The sequence below is a fragment of the Diabrotica virgifera genome, chromosome 6 (genome assembly GCF_917563875.1).
Source record: "Diabrotica virgifera virgifera chromosome 6, PGI_DIABVI_V3a".
In the NCBI taxonomy this organism is placed as follows: Eukaryota; Metazoa; Arthropoda; class Insecta; order Coleoptera; family Chrysomelidae; genus Diabrotica; species Diabrotica virgifera.
Window position 1 is genome coordinate 41,379,960 of NC_065448.1, and position 24,787 is coordinate 41,404,746.

At 32.5% G+C, this 24,787-nt stretch overlaps 1 protein-coding gene and 1 long non-coding RNA gene across 2 annotated transcripts; both read left to right on the plus strand.

Moving 5' to 3' along the window:
* Nucleotides 1–6,028: 6,028 nt before the first annotated feature.
* On the plus strand, nucleotides 6,029–7,602 carry LOC114324519 (uncharacterized). The gene has a single exon (XM_028272378.2). It carries the CDS (start codon nucleotides 6,095–6,097, stop codon nucleotides 7,328–7,330), a length of 1,236 nt encoding a protein of 411 aa, XP_028128179.2. The 5' UTR covers nucleotides 6,029–6,094; the 3' UTR covers nucleotides 7,331–7,602.
* A 7,123-nt stretch (nucleotides 7,603–14,725) lies between these two features.
* Nucleotides 14,726–18,935, plus strand: LOC126886875 (uncharacterized). Its single transcript, XR_007698801.1, has 3 exons — nucleotides 14,726–17,546; nucleotides 17,746–18,327; nucleotides 18,637–18,935. It is a non-coding gene; the product is annotated as an uncharacterized LOC126886875 (long non-coding RNA).
* The last annotated feature ends 5,852 nt before the right edge of the window (nucleotides 18,936–24,787 follow it).

Consider the following 24,787-nt stretch of genomic DNA (forward strand, 5'->3'; position numbering starts at 1 on the left):
ACCAAAGTGGCAACCCCACCAGAAGAATAATTACTATTACTTTTTCTGTCATTTCTAAAACAATTGAACTGCTTAGAATTGTAACTTGTGTTTGGACTAAGGTTAGTTTCTTGTAGGCAAATTATTTCTGGACAGTATTCTGATTGGATGATTTGAAGCATGGGTAAACGATGGAACAGTCCATCAATATTCCACTGTAATATAGAGTTGAAAATTAGGCATCGGAGGAAGATAATTCACTGTCAGTGATATCTTTACCTAGATAGTGATTCAATTTATTTTTAAGTCGGGTGAAGCGATGTTTCGTAGTTTTGTCTGATAGGTATGGGTAAGATATGGTTAATAGGTTTATTAAACCGGGGAGATCGGTTGTGTATTCCTGGATAATTTCTATAGGTGAATTGTTACCTTGGGTATTTTCAATTAGCATTATTAGCTGATCATAGTTTAATGGGAGTGTTGTGGAATTTTTATTCATGAAAAATTTAAGTGCGTCAGGAGTAGGTGCTGTGCGTTTAGGTTTTTTGGGCTTTTGGATGTTGGTTTGACGTGGTGTTTGAGGGAGAGCAAACGTTGGATTATTAGTATTCAGATTTTCGATGGGAGGGGATAACGTTTCGTCAATACTTCTTTTCACAGATGTACTGGATGATTCTCCTATGATTCCGAGTGAAGCTTGTTGATCCATTACTTCAGAGGTTTTTTCACATGGATTTTTAGTGGGAATGTTCTCTTCGGTGGGAATTATTTTGCTCGCTTCAGAAGTTGGCAGTAGGGTTTGAGGAGTAGAAGAAATTGAAGAAGGTTTTTGAATATTTATGTTGTTTGGATCACCGTCTTCAGCTTGATGTGATTCAGTATGGGAGAAAAGTTGTGTGTTCTGTTGCTGTGGCGTAGATTCGGTGGTGGTGGTTAGGTCATAAGAGATAGTAGAGTTTTGAGATAACACATTGTCTGTCACAAGTTGTGTATGCTGTTGCTGTGGCGTTGATTCGGTAGTGGGAGTTGGGTCATGAGAAAGAGTAGAATTTTGTGATAACACATTGTCAGATGAAGTATTGGGGCAATTTGACGCAATGTGTCCAGCCTGTTTGCATACGAAACATTCCATCTTGTCCGTTGAAAGAAAAATTCTATTATCATTGCCTTCAAATGAAATTAATAAGGAGGTGTGAAGCTCGAAATTATCAGAGGGTGAAAAGACATACACTTGGCGGCGGAAACTGAGGATGTGGGAATATTCATCACCTGGAATTCCTGCTCTAAGGAAAGACACTGGGGAGGCTATTTGAAGACCAAGACTCTTGATTGCATTTTCTGCAAGTTGGTGGGGAATATAAGGAGAGATATTCGAGATTAATATTCTTTTTGTCGGGGAGACAAGTTTCCTAATACTTAAAATTAGGGATCCGATTTGGATAGTTGGGTGGGACTTCAGAAGTTGATCAACGAGATTTGGGTTGGCTAGATATATGCAGATTCTATTATTTGAGATTCTGGAAGCAAAGGAAATATTTTTTGGTCCGATGACATCACCAATAGCTTTAACGTAATCTAGAAGTTTAAGGTTTTCTTCTGCGTGAAGGACTATGGCTTGCTCTTTTTTGGGTAGGGATGGTGGTTTCGGCGAAGATTTTGCAGCGTTTACGTACGAAATTGATGTAGTAGCTTGAGTATTTGTAGCACTTTGAAGGGCCATGGTTGAGGTAGAAACTGTAGGATTACTGTGTATGTTTGTACTTGTCATGCAGATACAGACAATAGCTTCGTGTTATATTTTTTCTTTAAATGGTTCTGGTATCAGAATTGCATTCAAAGCCATTATGCTGGATGGTCAGCAAGAACCAGCAAACTGGTGAAACCAGCCGCTGGTATGCACTTTTTATAAATTAAATACAATTTATAATGGTTTAATAATATAAAGAAAGCAATACGTACAAATTTTGTCCAGAAATCACTTTTTAAAATACACTATTAAATCGAAATCAAATACACTAATTACTACTGATAAGGTAAACTAGATTTTAATTATACTTGGCACAGGTCTTACTCGTATGAATGCTAGAACAAGAGGCTTTTTTAATTTTAATTTAATCAATATTGCGTTTATTAGATATTATTACATCTCTAAAATAAATCTATGCAAAGAAATATATAACAAATAAGAAAACCTGTGTAGGTACCTATAGATTTTTAAAAATATAAAAGCCAATGTTATTTTTTTTAATAATGGTAGAATACTATAAAGTAATTAAAAATATTCGTAAAAAATTACCAATAATTAATATCAACATAATGTACCATCGATTTATTAATTGAATCGGTCATTTCAAAAATAACACGAGTCACATATTCCTAATTTTACAGAAGAGCAAAGAAAACTTAACTATATAGTCGAAAGATGGATGAAATGGATGACATCAAAATTCAAAGTTATACTGTAGTTTTGTTCCTAATGTTTTTACTGGACTAGTGTCCTTTTTGCACACAACGTTTATCTTAAAGGAGTCTATTCCTCTCAAAAAGTTAGTTTCTCAAAATTGTGGACTTTGCTGTTTTTGAAATGACCGATTCAATTATAAGTAGGTAATTAGACATTATTTTTATTTATGAAACTATTGTTACAATTTTTTAAAAAAGTAGAAGCAAAACAAATATTATTCACATCATTCGAATAAGTACGAATTTATATTAATAACGAATGACTTTTATTTTACTATGCAGTTCACAAATTATGTATTCCAATATTAACTTACTAAACATAGGTACTACATTTATTATCTGCTAGATTTACTTAGGTCCATTTTTCAGAAGTAAAAATATCTAATAAACGCAATATTGATTAAATAAAAATAAAAAAGGTAAAGTTGGGTATGGGATTCGAACCACGATTATCCACGTCCGAAGACCAAAGACCATTTCTCGTCACCACCCGCTCCAACTTTCAACACATATTACTCGATAAAGTGGGATAGTCACGTCGTCGATATTCCCCTAAAATTAAAAAGAGACTACCGACCAAATAGGCTCATTTATCTCTGTCGCAACCGTCACCCATTTTAAGATCGCAGGGCGCAATCTTGAGTATTATATATCTATGCTATTCCACTTAAACAAATAACCTATACATCACCGGCACTTCCACAATACATCATTGCCAAAATCCAACAAAAAAGACGTCTTCTACGTCAATATAAGGCCAACAGAAATCCACTAATCAAAACAGAATACAACCGGATCTGCGCCAGGATAAAGAGAGAGATATCTGACCTAACGGCTCGCAGGTGGGAAGATGCTACCTCAAAACTGGACTACAGAGACGGTAGTAAATTCTGGCACAAATTCAAAGTCTTAACAAAACAAAAAGTATCTCAACCATCTCATCTGTTGGTCAACAATCACATAGTCAATTCCCCAGAAGGGAAAGCCGAAGCATTCAAAAATTCGCTTCAAAACAACTTTCAAACCCCAGACAACCCAAACTTTGATCACTTGTTTAAACTCAACACAGAATACATAGTAAATGTTACTCTCAATCACCACGTTCCAGTCTATGATCCTATCATGGACCCCCTCACAAACAGGGAAACGGAGAGCTTTTGCCAAATAGGTAAAAACAGCGCTCCCGGACCTGATGGCATCAACCGAAGATGCCTCAAAAAACTTCCAGAGAGTATCATCCCTCTTCTAACTAAAATATTCAATGCATGTCTCAAAAACAGCCACTTTCCTACTCCGTGGAAAGTGGCCAATACCATCATGCTTTTGAAAAAAGGCAAACCCCCAACCAACGTGGAATCCTATAGACCAATTTCTTTAATCAACACTCTGGGCAAAGTTCTTGAGCTAATCCTAAAAGAGAGGCTCAATGACTTTCTCGAAAACCATAACATCATACCAAAATTTCAATATGGATTCCAGTCAGGTAAATCTACCAAACATGCAATAACTGATTTCACCACTAAAGTTACTCAAACCATCAACGATGGTTCATTCGCCATAGCCACATTCCTGGATGTGCAGAAGGCTTTCGATCAGGTCTGGCACGACGGACTTGTTCGGAAACTTCTGGACATCGGGCTTCCATTGCAATTTACCAAAATTGTACACTCATACCTCCACAACCGAACTGTCAGAGTGAAAATAAGTGATCAAAAGTCCACCCCCTTCACTCCACAAGCTGGAGTTCCCCAGGGTTCAGTCCTAGCACCGCTGTTGTACATCATCTACAACAGCGATATCACTAACCAAAATATCCCAGGTACTCGGCTGTTTCTCTATGCAGACGACACGGCTCTGCTCACAACAACCTCTCGATACAACCCAAGACTCCTCTTCAGAAGAGCCCAGGCTCTGTTGGACGGTGTCGGCGAATGGTGTTGTAAGTGGAGAGTCACGCTAAACGCGAACAAAACAACAACAATTGTGTTTCGCGCCCCTTCTGTGTCACATAGAATCATAATTAATGAAGACGACCAATATCCTCTGAGATTGTTGGGAGAAAGGCTTGTTATTAGCCCGACTGCGAACTATTTAGGAGTTCTGTTCACCAGGACTCTTAACTGGAACGCAGATCTAAAGGCAACTTTAGATAGGGTAAGGAACAGGGCCAGACTTCTCAACTCTCTCTCTGGACGAATTGGCAAGACACACAAGAAGACTCTCATCCACACTTACAGGACCTTTATTCGACCCGTCATGGAGTACAAATCTTGCCTCTACTCTCTTTGCGCTAGAGCAAAACAAGAGTGGTTGTTGCGCGCTGAACGTAGAATCTTGCGTAGATGTAACTATGAGCACTGGCGATATCCCTCAAACGAAATCCATAACATCTCGAACATCCCCAAAATCACCGAGAGAATAAACTCTCTGAACAGGAACTTCACAATCAAAGTAATCAACGGCCCCCCCTCCGACACACAAGAATCTCTCAAATGTTCCTGTCCATCTTCCGGCCACGTACTCCACCGAAAGCCCAAACGCAAAAAGATTCATTTACCGTCCGCTCTAATGCAAACATGCATTGACGAACTCCCGGTGGAGTACGAAAACATCCTCGAGGCTACCCCGTTAGCCTACCGTACCCACCTTTAACATTTCCTCTTCCCTACCCCGAACAGGGAGAAGTTGGTTTTTTGCGGTTTCCCAACTTCATTGCACAATTATACCTGTTCGTCCCAAGAAAATAGCCGCAACTATTTTCTCCACTCGAACGCACACTGTCCACGCTGCGCTCAAAGCCACCTCCTGACCGCCGACGAGGGACGCAGGTTCGCCTGTCGTTGTACAATGGTTTCTAGGGAGACTGGTCGAGAGCAAAGCACGGACAGTACACGTAAATGTCTATGGAACCAACAACAATCCATCAAACTTTCTTCTCTGTTGACTTCTTAGCCTTCTGGACACCACCGTCCGGCATAACCCAGGATCCAAAAACACCAGGACACGGCGCTTGCCCCAGTGTGTTTTTCGGACTGTTTGCTTTTGCTGCCAACACTATACATTCACTACAAACCCTGAAGAGGACAAAATCCTAAACGGGGACAATCATTGATCGCATTTCCACATAGCAATTTATCTATACACGCAAATCAAACAATGATAGTAGTAGTACAACATACCACCAACATTAGATAGTGCACTTGGAGAAGACAGTGATACAAAAAACACTTTTACATTCTTCTTACAACCTCTTACCAAAGATATAGTATTTTAGTTTACTTGTTATATTTAGGGCTTTCTATAATTTCCTATTGTTATGTTTAATAATCCAATATTTTTAATTTATAATTTTGTAACACAATCCTTACACGCTAATAACACTGCGTGGTTGATGCGTAATGTAAGGGAAAAAAAGAAGTCACTTGTTTAATTTATTAGAAATATATATCCTTTCTAAACTACGGCAATGGTTGAAAAGCTTCCGACTTTTAAGTTTATTATTCTAATTATATTCCCTAACTATGGAGACAATGCGGAATAAATCAACAATATCCCTCCCTTTCTATGTTGCATTTCATTACTGTATTTAGAAGTTTAGTAGTTGCTTGACATCTATCGATAAGGTAAAATACATTCGCGGTTCATTATCAAAATGAAACATAAGATAGTCGACCTATACCAGTTACTTTCTAATAAACTTAAAGAATATGAAATAATCGACGAAAAAATCGACGCGCTCACAGCACCAGGAGAACATTATGGATCCGTCATAATAAGCGTCGACTTAAAAGTGAAATCAACACATAACGGTCACGAAGAAAAAACAATTAATCTTGTTGCTAAACTGCTGCCCGCGAATGAAATGCTAAGAAAAGTGTTTGACGTGTTAGTGACATTTAAAAAAGAAGTTTTTGCATATACCGTAGCTGTTCCCACTCTGATTGCTTTCCAAGAAGAGTACCAAATACCAGCTTCTAAATGTTATGGTAACCTATTTCCCCAGTGCTTTGGTGCTCGTTTAAGTGTTACTGAAACCAGTGATCAAGTCGATGATACCGGTGTTTTAATTTTTGAAAATTTAAAAACTCAAGGCTTTTTTACCCAAGATAGATTGGAAGGATACGATACAGAAGCAGTGAAAATTATCTTGAAAGATTTAGCCCTGTTTCATGCTACACCCATTGCCTTAAAATTGCTAAAACCAAAAGTATTCCAAGACAAAATTAAACCATGTTTAGTTCGTAATCAAGGTTTGGAACAGGTAAAAGAAATAGCAGAAGTTTTTCATATGTCTATCATTGACGGAGCTAAAGATTGTCCTGAACTAGAACCATATCTAGACAGAATAAAAAATGTGTGCAATCGTTTTACTGATCCAAATTTTGTCAGACCTCCACCTTCGGAACCATGGAGCACTATAGCACATAGTGATTTCTGGACAAGTAATTCCATGATGCTTAAAAATTCTGAGGGGAAATACCTACAAAGTAAGATTTTAGATCTACAACTCCTAACTTACAACTCTGCACTTTGTGACTTGGTGTTTTTCCTTTTCACCAGCGTTATAAAAGAAGATTTGGAGAAGAATTTTGACAATTTTCTTAAAATTTATTATGACAGTTTTATAAACACTTTAAAAGATTTTGATGTAGACCTGGAAGATTTTTCCTGGGATGGTTTTAAAGAAGAGTTTGAAAAAGCTGGAAGAAACGAAGTTTACCACATATTGGTCATGTTGAAACCTATTTGTACCGAACGGGGAATCGTACAGAATAGTCCCCAAAATTTTGTGAACTCTGATTGGACCAGAAAAGATTTACTTGGACCTAATCATCGACGAAAAATAAGAAACACAATCCTAGCCTTTATTGAAAGAAATTGGATTTAATTTATATACAGAGTGAGTTTTATGTGTGGAACGCTTCAATTCTCTCGGAAACGGCTTGCACGATTTTTCTTTATTTTAGTGAGTAAGAGTCTTCTAATGCAGCCGATATTATAGTGGTATTAACATTGTTGTCAGATCTTCCATTTTTCTGGAAACCTAATGAACTTTCTTATTTCAAATGGAATACTCTTTATTTTTTTTGTGTTTTCAAGTCTTTAAGAAATACTAATTATGTTTCATGTAATATTCCCTATACCTAAATGCCGTAATTTCGGATTTATTGTCACATTTATTTTAAAAAAATTAAAACAAATAAAAATCAATTTTTTCGGCCCTGGCCGACAATATTTTTGGTTCACTAAATCACTGGGAACAAAAAAAGGTATTTTGAAATTTTTCCCCAAAGTTGATCGTTTTTGAGTTATAGACAATCTTTAAAACTGAAAAAAAAAAAACAAAAAATTACGATTTTCAAGGCTCAAAAACACAAGTAAAAAGTATAATTTTTGAAATTACGAAGTGTTTAAATTCAAGTTCAACCTTGTTCCATCAGCTTCCCATAAGAATTTTTGGTATGTTTTATTCTAAAATATTACACATTAACAATTAAAAACAATGTTTTAGGATAAAACATGCCAAACAACATGGGCTAAACTTGAATTTAGGCACTTCGTATTTTCAAAAATAATATTTTTACTTGTGTTTTTGAGCCTTGAAACGTTTTAAGTTGTTATAACTCGAAAACGATCAACCTTAGAGAAAAATTACAAAATACCTTTTTTGTTCCCAGTGATTCAGAGAACCAAAAATTGTGTCTGCCGGGGCTGAAAAAGTTACTTATTATGATTTCTTTTAATTTTTTTTTTAATAAAGGTGGCAATAACTCCGAAGTTATGGCATTTAGGTATAGGAAATATTACATGAAAATTCATTAGTATTTCTTGAGAACTTAAAACGCTAAAAATATACAGGGTGCTCCATTTGAAATAAGAAAGTTCATTCGATTTCCAGAAAACCGGAAAATCTGACAACAATGCAAATACCACCATAATATCGGCCGCATCACAAGATCCTTACAAACTAAAACCTATAAAAACCGTTCAAGCCGTTTCTGAGATAATTGATTATATTTATATAATAATTCACATTTAATAATACAATTTTTGTCAAAATTGTTAGTTTTATTTATTTTTTTTCTTTTCTAACATATTTTTAAAATGGACTTGGAAATTGGTCAGATATGCGTGGTATAGCTTCTTCTTTTTCTTTTTTTAGGGGAGTGCATATAGATTTTCACTTCGGAAAAAATCAAACAAGATAGAATTTTTTGTAATTTCATTAATAAATGTTTAATAAACAACATATCAAAAAGTTCTACTCGAGATGTGGGTGCTTCATTTTTTATTAAACAAATGAACTACGAAATTAGATGTTTTTTTAAATAACTCCGAAAATATAAATTTTAGAAAAAAACTGACTTGACTATTGAAGAGTTCAGAAAATTTTACAAAAAAAACCTTATACAAAGAATTTTCTAAAATTAAATCTGTATCTTCTATAATTTTTTATTTATAACGCTAAAGTCACCCTTCTCACAAACATTGGCGCACTGTAAACTAGCGTACGGCGAAGTGCATGGTTGACTTATTTTAATGTAATTCTTTAACTAATGGATAAAATAAAATTTTACAAATTGAACATGAAAGAAGAATAATTAAGCTATCTTTTGGTTTTAATAGAAAGAAATAAAATGTATGGTGTGGGCGGAAAGTGAGCCTTACATGAATTTTGGTTATAAGTGATTTAAAAATGTGTAACTAATATGTACAATTAAGCATTTTACTAAATGATGTTTCATTCAAAAAAACCTCAAAAATTTAATTCAAATGATACGACTTCTCAGAAAATGTAATTTTTGAAATCTTCGTAATTTTATAGAATTACCACCACTTTAAGACGGTATTACTCAAGTTTGAACAGATCTATTACAGTTTTATAAGTACTTTTTTAAAGCTTAGGATGTAATCTTTAAAATGCACTGAATTAATTTACTTTAGAAATGAAATAAACTATTTCTTTTTGAGAAAATTAAGAAAGATAACAAAAATTTAATACAAAAACCGAAAATTACCAACTAAAAAATTTGTTTATACAAAGTGATCAAAACTTTTTTCTGTAAAACTTACCTAAAATACATTTAATAAAATAAGCTTCAACAATAATAAATGTTCAGTAAAAAACTTTTTTTTAGCTCTTATACAGTATGTCTGCGTAACTTGGAACCTATTGATAACTTTTTTAGTGTCAGTTTTACAAAAAAAGTTATTCTTTATAAAATACTCTGCATCGTATATAACCTATGACGCAATCAAATATCAAATTTAATTAATTTTATACGAGGTATATCAAAAAATATGAATTTCACTCAAGAGTAAAGTACCTTTACATTTCACAATATCGAAAAGTGTTATTAAGAAAAGTTGTTTGGAATTTAAAAAATTTGTTTTAGTGTTCAATTACATCCTTCTAATTAAAATATTGTGAATAATAAAGGCACTTCACTCTTAAGAAAAATTCATATTTTTTACATACCTCGTATAAAATTAAAAAAGTTTGATATCTGATGCTTGTATCTTATATTTTAGACCAGGGAGAGCATTTTATGAGGAATAACTCTTTTCAAAAAATTGAAATTTTTTTTCAATTAGAATGTTGTAATTGTATATTTAAACATAGTTTTAAATTTCAAACAACTTTTCATAATATAATTTTTTGATATTCTGGAATATAAAGGTACTTTACTCTTTAACGTAATTCATATTTTTGACATAACTTGTATAAAATTTATAAAATTTGATATCTGATGATTAAGTTTTAGATTTTTGACTATCCAGAGCATTTTATGAAGAATAACTTTTTTTCGTAAAATTGATAATAAAAAAGTTTTCCATGTGGTTCCTAGTTACGCATACATACTGTATCAGAGCTTCTGTATAACAATTTTCAAATTGCAATGCCATATTCGGATTCAGCATAATCAAAAACAAAATAGAAACATATTTGATCAAAGTAAAATTATGAATTAAACGATATTTTTAAAATTGTTTATACCAAACAATTGTTATTGTTTAAAAAATTAATAAACAATTAGCGGCCAAATCTGCGAATAGAACTTTTTACTTTAACAAGTACATAAACTAACAAAAAAAGTTTTAGAAAAATACAAGCTTGTCTGAATTTTTCCGAAACAATGCATGTTTTCGTTCTAATTGCACTCCCCTATTTTTCTTTTTCTTCTTAGTGTGCCTCATCCCTTAAGGTCATTGGCGGTCATCACGGCTCATTTTACTCTGTCTGCAACAGTTCTGTAGAGTTCTGTTATTGCTTTTCTACTCCGCTGCCTTAAAGTTTTCAAGTAGGACATATAGACCGGGCAGTATACTCGCCCCCGCTAGCGAAATTATTCTGATTCAATTTTTTTGCACAAAACTTACTCAAAAAGAGGTCCTTATAACATATCCACAGGGTCCGGGCGGTGCCGTGGTCGAAAAATTGTTTAAACAATTTTTTTTAAACAAATTCACAAAAATAATTTTTTCATTTCGAACAAAATTTTTTTAGATAAATTGGCTTATTCTGAGCAAAAAAGGTCTCTTGTAATTTTTTTCTAAAATTAATTGTTGTCGAGTTATATGCGATTAAAAATTTGAAAAATGCGAAAATGGCCATTTTCAAGGCTTAATAACTCGATTAATAGTATATTATTCAACGAGCATGTAATGATGGCTATTACTCACGATGATGAAGTTTGCGACACGAGCCGTAGGCGAGTGTCGTAATTCATCAGAGTGAGTAATAGCCATTACATGCGAGTAGAATACTATACTTTTTCTACGACCTTTTTTATTTTAATTAGTAAAAAATTTAATTCTCAACTACTCGAGATTTAAATTATAATAATTTACAAAAATTCCTAAATGCTATTTACCCCTAGTACGTGACTGAATAAGTGGTTGCCTACTATTACTAAATTCTTATTTATTATAAAAATACAACTAGAAATAGTCAATATAAGTTCTATTCGTTTCCGAAAAATTATAAGCTTAAATTTGTACCTACTGTAAGTGAATCTAATAAATAGGAAATGGCTGTTGTCGGTGGACGTATTTCATATATATATATATATATATATATATATATATATATATATATATATATATATATATATATATATAGTTATAATGTATATTTACATTTAACTATATATAATATAATGATATAACTATACATAATATATTATAACATATTTAACACAATATAACTTGAAACAACAAACACAATATTAGTTATAAATTCCAATTAACATAAACAAAATGCGCTAATGTCACTGTCACTAAATTAAATGATAAACGTCAAAATTTTAGTAAACAAGATATAAACGTAAAAAATATACTGACAATGTTACAGTTAAAATTCCTTTAAAAAATTTTCGAAGTTAATTATTGGTATAAATTACAATAATTATTGTATTAAATAAACAAGTTTAAGTAATTTTATTTGCAATTTATATACGATTAATATTAAAAGTGGCATGCGCCACTTGAATCTAACTTCAGCCCGTGAGTAATGACCCGTGAGTAGCTTCAGCCCGTGAGCATAGAGGTATATATTAACATAGAGGGAGACTACCTTCCGCGCTTCCTGACGACAAGATCTCATGGACTGGTTTGCTGCATCTCTTTCTAACACATTGTATCGAAAATCTATGATGACATTCAGTGTGAATATAGGCACGGAAGAGGAGGACAACTGTAGCAGCTTTACTATGCGTAAGAGTGAAACAGCACTAATCCAAATAAAAAAGATGGTGTCGTCACTTCGCTCTGAAAGACACTCTCTCTATGCTAATATATAACTCTATGCCCGTGAGTAATGAATTATTACTCACGTTTCCAGTAAAGGGTGCTATTATCTATGAAAAAATAGCGAATAATGAGCATGTTATTAAATGGTCGTAGAAAAACATTATTATTATGAGATTCAAAAAGTCACCAAAATCAAGTTTCAAGTCCCTTCTTCCAGGTACTGAAGAGATTTTTGTCATTATTTTATTAGAAAGCTGTTATTTTTCTTCAGTAATATAATCTCTTCAGTACCTGGAAGAAGGGATTTGACACTTGATTTGGTGACTTTTTGAATCTCATAATAATAATGTTTAATCGAGTTATTACGCCTTGAAAATGGCCATTTTCGCATTTTTCAAATTTTTAATCGCATATAACTCGACAACAATCAATTTTAGAAAAAAATGACAAGAGACCTTTTTTGCTCAGAATAAGCCAATTTATCTAAAAAAGATTTGTTCGAAATAAAAAAATTTTTTTTGTGAATTTGTTTTAAAAAATTGTTTAAACAATTTTTCGACCACGGCACCGCCCGGCACCCTGTGGATATGTTATAAGGGCTTATTTTTGAGTAAGTTTGTGCAAAAAAATCGAATCGGAATAATTTCGCTAGCGGGGGCGACGATACTGCCCGGTCTAATAGCGTCATCTCCTCGGTCTTCCTTTCACCTTGTATAAATAATCGCAATAACTCATTTTTTTAGTATGCGACCAAAGTAGCTCATTTTTCTTTCCTCATAGTATTTTTCTTTTGTTTTTTTTTTCATCTTTTTTACGGTGTTCGTGATTGTTACGCGTTATATTCAAAAAAATATATCACATCCTTTCCACATTCTTCCCACATATTAACACGACATCTCAAAACTAGCAAGGATTTTTCAGTTGGATCGTTGGATCTGTAGATTCAGTAGTAGTAGTAAAGCTTTAAAGTGACTAATTATAAGTGTTGATTCAATAATTTGTTGCTCATAAAACTGTGAAAACCCTATTAGACTATTGATAATGTGTTTTAGAAAGGAACTACAACGTTAACGGGGTTTTATTGTTTAATATAGTCAATGGACCTCTTAATATGAAAAAACCGCGGAGTGCTACCATTTAAAGGGGTGCGATTTTGAGAAAGGGGTGAATTAATCTCTAGGCACAGGGCGAATTAGGGTGAGTTCTATGCACTTTTGGTGCAAAAACGTCTACAGGAAAATTGTTCCAGGTTAAATTTACTATGGAAATATCATATTTAAAAGTCAAAAATGTTTTTTTTTACAAAAATATATTCAAAAAAAAGCAAGAAAAAAACACGAAAGATAGCAATTTTGTTCTTTGCCCCATAACTTTTTTCCACGTTGATATAGCTATAGGCATTTCTTAACAGAAAAAACTTCCATCTTTTCTCTTTAAAATGGCGTTTAGTAGAAGTCTTTATTATTTGTAGTTTCCAAAATATGATTTTTCAAAATTCGCCACTCACAGCGATTTTGGCCCATTTTCCTTGTTACTTCTCAAACATTGTTCTGTAACTTTTTTCTACGAAGCTTTAGGTAAATACATACCGTACCTATATGCAATGTGAATAGGAAGAAAGGTCAATTACCTTTAAAATGGTCTATTGTAGAAGGCAGTGTGGCTATTCTTAAGCAAAATTTGATTGTTTAAAATTTTATAGTTTTAATGATTTTTGATATATTATATAAATATTTTTAAATTTCTCATTATAATTTTTTTATTGTATATTTAGGTATATATGTACATTGTATAATAAAAAGGAAAGCTTATTTTTTTTACTTTAAAATGGAGTATTGTAAAAAATTTTAGGACTATTTTTAAACAATGTATGCTTAAATAGGTCCCACTAAGTTCCATATTATGGAAATCGTTTTTTTTTAAACTTTATGAAAAAAAATTATTCTTTATAAAATGCTCTGCATAGTCTAAAACTAAAGACACAATCATCAAATATAAAATTTTATCAATAGCGTATGAGGTATGTTAAAAAATATGAATTTAGCTGAAGAGTAAAGTACCTTTATATTTCACAATATCGAAAAGTGTTATTGAGAAAAGTTATTTGGAATTAAAAATTATATTATAATATGCAATTATATTCTTCTAATTGAAAAAAAAAATTAAAAAAATATATAACTTTTCTCAATTTACGGATACCCTTGGATATCTTATGAATATCTTGTTTAAAAATAATCCTAGAATTTTTGGCAAGACACCATTTTAAAGTAAAGAAAATCTTTTTTTATTCCATAATGTATATACCTAAATGTACAAGAAAAAAGTCATAACGAGGAATTTAAAAAATAATCATTAATAATATCAAAAATCATTAAAAGTATAAAACCTTGAAAAAGCATAATTTGCTTAAAAAGTTCCGTATAGTCTTGTACCGGGTATCCCCTTATATTCTCCCCCATTTTAACTGCCTATAACTTCTAAACGGCTTAAGATAGAAATATGAGGTTTTCGATGAAATGTTTTATTTTAGTAAAAGTTTTGTCTGAATGGATCGAAATTTTTATATCGCTTTTAAATACGACAATAAAAATGGCGGATTTTTTAAAAAAGCGTTGTTGACATTTTTTTAATGGAACACCCAGTATTTTTTTGTAAATTGAAAGAAAGGTCATTCACCTATCCAGCAATATAAAGTTTTTCAAAATTGGTGGTCAAATCACTGAGTAATTAATTTTTAAAATGAGAGGTGCAACGTGGATATCACATACCTAAATAACATAACTAAGCAAAATGATATTATGTTATGTGATTTTCACATTGCATCTTTCATTTTAAAAATTATTTGCTCAGTCATTTGACAACCGATTTTAAAAAATTTAATATCGCTGGATAGGTAAATGACCGTTTTTTAAGCTATAAAAAAATATACTGGGTGTTTCAATAAAAAAAGTCAAAAACGTTTTTTTTTCCAAAAATCCGCCATTTTTTATTTAAAACCGACAAAAAAAATGGTAATTTACCTAAAAACTTGAAAAAACGGTCATTTCCCTATCCAACGATATAAATTTTTTTAAAATCGGTGGTCAAATGACTGAGAAATTAATTTTTAAAATGAGAGATGCAATGTGGAAATCACATAACATAATATCAATTTGCTTAGTTATGTTATTTAGGTATGTGATATCCACGTTGCACCTCTCATTTTAAAAATTAATTACTCAGTGATTTGACAACCGATTTTGAAAAACTTTATATCGCTGGATAGGTGAATGACCTTTCTTTCAATTTACAAAAAAATATACTGGGTGTTCTATTAAAAAAAAGTCAACAACGTTTTTTTCAAAAATCTGCTATTTTCCTTTTCGTATTTGAAAGCGATATAAAAAATTCAGTCCATTCAGACAAAACTTTTACTAAAACAAAACATTTCAGCGAAAACCGCATATTTCTATCTTGAGCCGTTTATAAGTTATAGGCAGTTAAAATGGGGGAAAATATAAATGGAAAAATATAGGCATATAAATGGTACAATAGACCATTGTACCTAAGTATATACCTAGAAATGCGTAGAAAAAAGTTAGAGAACAATGTTTGCGAAATAATGTGGAAATAGCCCAAAAATGCTGTGAGTGGCGAATTTTGAAAAATCCTATTTCGGAAACTATAAATCCTAGAGACTTTTACCAAACTTCATTTTAAAGAGGAAAAGTTGAAGTTATTTTTCGCTGAAGCAATGCCTATACCTCTATCCCTGTGGAAAAAAGTTATGGGGCAAAAAACAAAATTGCTTTCTTTCATGTTTTTTTCTTGCTTTTCTTTAGAATATATTTTTGTAAAAGAAATATTTTTGACTTTAAAATGTATTATTTAGATAGTAAATTTAACCTGGAACAATTTTCCTGTAGACGTGTTTGAACCAAAAGTGCATAGAACTCACCCTAATTCGCCCTGTGCCTAGGGATTAATTCACCCCTTTCTAAAAAACGCACCCCTTTAAATGGTATCACTCCGTGGTTTTTTCAAACTTAGAGGTCCATTGACCATATGAGACAATAAAATCGCGTTAACGTTGTAGTTAATTTTAGCTCTCTTATTTTGAACATAATCAATAGCCTACTATGGATTAACTCCACATCTCAAAGCTAGCAAGTATTTTTCAGTTAGATCCGTAGATCCAGTAGTAAAGCTTTAAAATGACGAATTATTATAAATGTTGATTTAATAATTTTTTGCTCATAAAACTATGAAAACAATAAGGATTCTTGATTTTTAATTAATTTTAACAACTCATGTAAAAAGGAACGTATGTATTTCCCTGGAGTAGGCTTATTTCTCTAATCTGATGCTGGCTGGATACCGTGACATATTATTATTGTGTATTAGGTCTGGATCCCGCGTATGAAAAAAAAAGTTGATTAATAGTGTAACGTTACAAACGTCACATCTTTGATATTTTATTTTTAAATAATTATTTTACCTTATTTCCTTTAATATTTCATTAATAATTATCTTCTTCTATTTGGTTTACCCATTTCTCCTTTAAAAATTGGTTGGCGTCCGTTCTATAATAGGCAACCCTATTTACATTGTATCATCTCTTGTGTTCCATGTTCGTTATTTCAAATTTCGCTCCAACCCAGATAGCATGTAAACTTGTGGCAAGTTTGATTCTTCTTTGATTTTAAATTGCTGCGTCAAATATGACGAGGCAAGTTTGTGTCAAGTTTGCTGCAATATTGTTATGACATAGATGATGATTCAAGTTTGTAGCAACTTTGCTGCAAGCGTACATTTGCAAAGCCATGTCACGCGTGTCATCTATTACACGTTACGGTCGGTTCGGTTCGGTTTCGTCCGTTACCCTGACTGATGTCAAGCCCACGAAAACGAGAGTGTTGCCACCTGTGGTAAATTTCCCTTTCTGCGAGAATTTTCAACATAAAAGGGAAAAAGTTATCTTATCAGGGAATCTTTGCTCCAGTCCAAATTGTAAAATATTTATAAAAATCAAAATATTTAAAAATAATTCAACATAATATTTTCACAGATTTTTTAAATAGAAGCATAGGAGGGAATTTTATCATAAAAGTGGGAATTTTTAAGGTATCTACGTTGAGGGAAAAAGCTTACTCGACAGCTGGCAACACGGGAAAAGTAACCTGCCATCCTGCCGTGCCAAGCGGTGATAATTTGTGGTTAGATTGTTAGGTATATCCTATCCTATGTTGATATTTTTCTTTGATTTTTTTTACAACACTTACCGTACAATTATCCGAGACTATTACTTTAATTACTAAGCTGAAGCTTGTTTTCTTCATTTTTTCATAGACCCACCTGCTTGTGGTGATTAGGTAAGTTTTTTATGTCTTTCGTTAGAATGTATTTACATACATACTCTCCAAAATAAACATATTATAATTATTATTTATAAATAATTTTTAGGTTTTATTGTAAAATTGTTACTTTAACATGTTTTTATCTCTTTTAATAGCAAATATTAATTCTGTTCACACAGTAAGACTTTATAACAATTTCTTTTATTTGTTTCAGAGCTGAGAGACAAAACTGAGCATCGGAATCTGAAGCTAGCGGGTTTAATGTAAGTTCAAATAAATAATTTTAGACAATAGATTGTATTTTAGTTGAGTGATTACTGAATAAATAGTTATATAAAATGGTATTGTATTTTTTATTCACATTGTTTTATTCAAATTGTGGCTAGTATGTCAAAACAAACCTTAAGTAAGTTTGTATCAAGTTTGAAAATACAAACTTCATGCAACAAAACAAAAACAAACCTTCAGCAAGTTTATTATATCAAGTTTGTATCAAGTTTGAAAAAACAAACTTCATGCAAGTTTGTCACACACCAACTAGCAAGTTTGATTTAAACTTGCTGCAAGCTTGCAAAATTGCCATGGCAAACCTACAGCAAACTTTCATGTTTGATGTATCAAACTTGTTGCAAGTTTGAAACAAGTTTATATTGCTATCTGGGAAGGTTCGTTGTCATCATTTTAATGACAGTGACAACCCCCATATCTCATTCTCAAAATGGAGGGGTAATGTTTTAAAAAAGCAGAGCAGCTTCAAAAATAAATCATTTCTATTTCAACAAATCTTCCTCTTGGGGTGAGTTACATATAGTTTCTTTTAATAATTTCTTACAGTCATTATATTCCATCCATTCCATTCCTTCTTATAACATTTTTTATATCTAACCTTCAAATGTTCTATCATGTGTTTGGTTTTTATATTTTTTTTTTCATCTATTAATATGCACGTGTGAATCAAATTTTAACTATTCTCCTCATCTTAATTTCATTTAAGTAATTTGTTCTTGTCATCTGCTACTCTTTTTGATTATATCTTGAAGAATGGTAGACTGGCACACTTTGGTTATTAACTTCTTGATCGTTGATATGTGTTTTACTCTTCTAGTTTTTGGGATAAAAATCAACGTCCTCCCTCCGGGAGCTTCAGGAATCCTCAATCGCCGGCGATATAACAACGAGGGACATGTCATCTAGACTGCAACCACATTCCATCTTGACTGCAACCAACCAACACCTGTAGGCCTGGTGGCCTAGAACATCCACGTCTCCAGAGCCGGTTGCAGAACCAGCAGCAGTACCATTCAACATCAAGAAGATGCCATCAGCTACCAAAAGCCATAAGTATAATCCAGAATTGTTAGTTTTTGGCAAGAATTTGAATACATTTGTTAATGCAATTTACTAAGTCATGAACAATAAACATGATTAGTTAAAAATATTGTTTTGTTTGCTTCCATTCCAATTTTCATAGTTCATATCTAAGGTTAGGACAAGACGAACACACACCTGAGTGACTGAGCTAAGCTAAGGGTGTGACGATGGCTATCTTGGTTAGTTGAGGTAATATTTTCGAATATTATTTCAATTAACTGGAGTAGTCCATCGCATACTAGTTACAATAGCAAGCTGAAAATTTGTTATTAGCTTAAGGATGTCTAGTCGGATAAACTTTGATATATGGGAACACTGGAACAGGGGCAGTTTTAATTGTGGAACAGGTTAAAAATTTGGAACGGTCACACCACGAAAACGGCACATTTATTTTGTCCGACAGAACAGACTTAAACTCTCCGAATAGAGATTAAACTCTCATGCAAAAAATCAGACTGCTATTTATCACCTGTCATAATTACTGTCATTTGACATATTCTACATGTTCCACTCATTAAAACGCCCATTTGGTGATAAATAGCAGTCTGATTTTTGCAGGAGAGTTTAATCTCTGTTCGAAGAGTTTAAGTCTGTTTTGTCGGACAAAATACATGTGCCGTTTTCGTGGTCTGACCGTTCCAAATTTTTAACCTGTTCCACGATTAAAACTTCCCCTGTTCCAGTGTTCCCATATATCAAAGTTTTTCCGACTAGACACCCTTAAGCTATTAACAAAATTTCAGCTTGCTATTAATCAACTTTTTTTTCATACGCGGGATCCAGACCTATATCATTACTCCTTGTATGCCACTTTTTTAATTACTCCTAAAAATTTTTCTTTTACTGAAAGATTTCTGACAATTATTTGTTACTTATTTGCGTTTTCATTGCAATGGTGCGAGAACTTTCAGTACATGTGGCCTTTAGTGTTTATCTATTTGATAGCCTTGTTAGTTGTTGGTGTATTTTAAACTATTTCCTAGTTTCTAATTGGTGAAAAATTAAAAAGTAAACAATCTCCAGATATACAGTAAGCTAAAGAATAATAAGAGATTGATGTCAGTAAATATTTTTTTATGATATCCAATTGGATCATTGACGTCGCCACAATAGTAGAGGATCCTATATAGGTCGAATTCCACCGATCTGTTTAATGGATAAAAATGATTTGATATGTAATTTAGTATGTTAGCAATTATAAAACAAGGGGTGTCTGATGTATTTTTTTTCTGACTATATTTAATTAATAATTAACAAATGACTTTTTTTATAAATTAAAAAAAAATCGGCCCAGATTTTTGGATCATTTTAAACAAAAAAAGGTCTTTTGTAATTTCTTTTTTTGTTCTTGATAAGTATATTGGACTTATTTCGTTTTAAAATATTGTTTTTTAGTTGTTCTCCGATTAGCCAGATCGCCCGTCTTTGCTAAGGAACCTTCCGCATTAACAACTAAAAAAATATATCTTAGAATAAAATATGGCAAAAATTATTTTCGGGACCTGATAGTAGAAGGTTTGAACTTGAATTTAGGTACCTTCTTCTTTAAGTGCTGTCTTATATTCGGAGGTTGGATATCATCATCACTATCTTTACTCTATCTACCTCTGCTCTGAAGAGTTCTATAGAACTGCATTTAAACCAGTCCCTTAAATTCTTCAACCATGACACTCTCCTTCTTCTTATACTCCTTCCACCTCTTATATTTCCCTGTATTATCAGTTTTAGCATTTCATATCGCTGTCCCCTCATTACCTACGTGCCCCAGATATTGTAACTTTCTTATTTTTATTGTGTTTATTATTTCGCATTCTTTACCCATTTCTCGCAATACTTCCATGTTCGTTTTCTTCTGTGTCACTGTGTCCATGCTATTCCAAGCATCCTTCTGTAACACCACATTTCAAATGATTGTAGCTTATTTATGTGATCTTGCTTCAATGTGCAGCTTTCAAGTCCATATTGCAGTATAGAGAACACGTAGCATCTCAAAGCTCTTACTCTCAGTTCTAAGCTAAGGTCTTTGTTGCAGATAATTGTTTTCAGTTTTAAAAACACATTTCTTGCTATTTCTATCCTGGTCCTTATTTCTATTGTTTGATCATTTTTCTCTGAAATCCAGATTCCTAGGTATTTGTATTTCTCAACCTTTTTTATCGGTACATTTCCCAAATGTATGCCTGTTTGTATGTTTGTTTTCTTAGTTATTATCTGCATTTGGTCTTTTTTATATTAATTTTTAGTCCATATTCTTCACAGAAACTGTTTGTTTTGTTTAGTAGCAATTGGAGTTGTTCAGCAAAGCTTGCCATAATTACGGTGTTATCTGCATATCTTATGTTGTTGACTTCACTATATGCATTAAAGAGTAATGGAGACATAATACATCCCTGCCTAACTCCTCTCCTGATTTCATTTTCTGGACTGGGTTCGTTATCTATTACAATTTGTGCTCTTTGATTCCAGTAAAGGTTTGTCATTATTCGTAAATCCTTTTGTCTATGGTTTTTGTCTTTAGAATTTGGACTAATTTTTCATGTCTTACTTTGTCAAATGATTTCTCAAAATCAACGTAACAAACATGCACATCCACATGCATGTCCATGCATCTTTGAGCTAACACATAAAACGCAAATAACGCCTCTCTGGTTCCTAGTCCGTTTCTAAACCCAAACTGACTATCATCTGTTCCTTCTCCAGTTTTTTATTTATACGACCATGTATAATTTTCAAGAATAATTTGAGAATGTGACTTATTAATGATATTGTTCTGTATTCATTGCAATCTTTAGCGTTTGTATTTTTAGGGATAGCACAAAAGGTTGAGAGTAACCACTGTTGTGGTATTTTTTTTCTTTTGTACACCTGATGATTACAAAAATAATATGTTTTAAATGAAGTAAATGAAGTAAAAAACAGACGTAATCGCAATCGTTTATTGTTTAACTTCCGACGACCGGTTTCGCTCTTTACGGTTTGCAGAGCATAATCACGTCAACGGTTACAAGTAAACTAAAGTTAAACAATAAATGATTGCGAGTACGTCTGTTTTTTACGTAATTTAAAATGAACTAGCATATGCAATCCATTCAACATTTATAATATTTTTTACTTGTGTTTTGAAAATCGTCATTTTTCGTTTTGTTTTTTAGTTTTAAAGTGTTTATAACCCAGAAATGATCGACTTAAAATTACAAAAGACTTTTTTCTACGGCCGTGCCTAAACAGCCACTTTCCCGCACGCATTATGTTTCCGAAAGTTGCACTTTCCCGCACTAGTGCGGGAAAGTAGAATACCTTGTAATATGGCATTATAATATATTATAATATATGCAATAAACTAATATTTAGATATTATTTACTAATTTATTTCAAATTTATCTTATTGTGTTCATGTTTTAATGAAATTAACGCGAAAATTCTTTGAAATAGAATTATTTGGACATAATATTCATAAGTCAAATCAGTGGACAATCACAATGGTTTTGAACACGGTTATTATATTAGACTTTATTAGTAATGTCTAAGAACCGTGGGTTTTGAATAGCGTCGTCATTGAAACCATTATCGTCGTCATAGTAACCAATTTTATTGAAAGTTTTATTTTGACAACCTTGTCAAACAACGTATGCATTTGTGTGCGTTTCGCTGCAATTTTTAAAAAATTACATGGAACCAGTTAAAATGGTGTTAACGTCACTCTACCCTTAATTTATTTTAACCTTCACTAATTTGTTTAACGGATGAAAATTATTTCATATCAGACTGCACAGAGTAACAATTTACACAGTCTATATATAAAATAATACAAAAAAATACAATAAACAAAAAGACGGATATACAAAATATTAGCATAATTTACTGCAAACTTTTTAAATTTAAGTATTTACCATTTCGGTCTAATGCTGTTCGGCCTAGTGAGGTTTCGGTAAAGTGCTTTTCGGTCTAATGAGTTCGGTCTAATGCTTTCGGTCTAATGATTTCGGTCTAATTGTCGTGTACGGGATTCATCGGACAAAGAGATCCCGGAAGATGTCTTGATAGCCGCCGTGGAAGCAAATTTAAATTTGTTGCCTGCCAAATCCAAAGAGAGGTATCAAAAACAATTTGTCCATTTTGTGAACTGGTGCGAATCCATGAAAATAAGGGGCTATAAAGAGGAAGTATTTTTGGCCTACTTTTTAGAATTGAGCAAAGTGCTTAAATCAAACACACTTTGGTCACGCTATTCCATGATTAAAAGTTTAATGAAAATAAAGCACAATATTGATATAAGTAAGTTTAATGAACTAACAACATTTTTGAAAAAACAAAATATTGGTTTTCGAACACAAAAGCAAAAATTTTTAGTAAAGAAGATATAGCCAAATTTATGATAGACGCAAAAAACGAGATATATCTTATGATAAAAGTAGTTACCATTTTTGGTTTATCTGGGGCTTGTCGTAGAGCCGAACTTACGAAAATCACTCTCGACGATATTGAAGAGAAAGGGAATCTAATAATCGTCAAAATTACGGACTCGAAAAACAACTCTGCGAGATCATTTGTTGTCTCAGAAGAAATAAACAATGGAATGTTTTTGAAGCTATACAGATAATACATCAGTTTACGACCTTCAACCACAACTCATCGGCATTTGTTTATAAAATACCAGAAAGGAAAATGTACAGTGCAATATGTAGGAATTAATACCCTTTTTGCATCTACCCATCCTGAACGTTACACAGGACACAGCTACAGACGCTCATCAGCAACCTTCCTAGCCGATTCTGGAGAAACGATTACAAATATAAAACGTCTGGGAGGTTGGAAAACAACTTCTGTAGCCGAAGGTTACCTAGAAGACTCTGAAAAGCAAAAAAGAGATGTGTGTAACAAAATTTTAAGTATCGATTCTTTAGAACCATCTACATCTACGACGAGTGATCACAGCGAGCACAGGTCTAGGGAGAATACACAGTGCCAATTCAAGGATCAGCTTGCATCCGTTATAAATTTGCAGAATGCTGCGAATTGCTCATTTACCATTAATATTACGAAGCAATAAATAGACCGTTCTTCTTTTTCCACTAAATATTTTGTTGTATTTACTAGTAAATAAAAATTGATATAACTCTATTTGTTGTGACTTTTTTCCAAACATAAGGCCGTAGAAAAAATATTGTTCCTAACTCATGCGGAAAGTGTCTTTCCGCACTAGTTAGGAAAATAACTATTTTTGTTTCGAATGATCCACAAAAGCTAAAATAATATCTGCCTGGGCAGATATTATTTTAGATTTTTTTTAATTAATAAAAAAATCATTTTTTAATTATCAATTAATTATAGTCAGTACACAATTATATCGAGCACTTGTTGTTTTATATAATTCTTAACATACTAAATTACATATCAAATTATTGTTATTCATCCAAAATTCACGTATTCAATATTCTTGAAAAATCTGTCGAATGGAACCAAACACGACCCCCCACGGAGTTGAGGTGGGGGTTACTTTAAAACCTTAAATAGGAGCCCCCATTTTATTGCAGATTTGGATTCCTTACGTAAAAACAAGTATCTAACTTTTATTCGACACATTTTTTCAAATTATGGATAGGTAGATGGCGTTATAATCGGAGGAAACGATTGTTGGAAATGGAAAATTAAATTAAAAAATGGAAAGTTCCCACTAAAGTAGAACCCATAACTTAACTTTTTGAAGTTATACTTCTTTACGCGCGATATGAGGGTGAATTTTAATAGGATTAAAACCTTTGATCCCGGCGCAATCGCATTACAACTTTGTTCTGATTGGATGTTCAAATGACATGACAAAAATTATCCAATATGGCAAAACAAAAAAGTTTATAATTTTAGTGATTTTTAAATAGTTTTTAAAG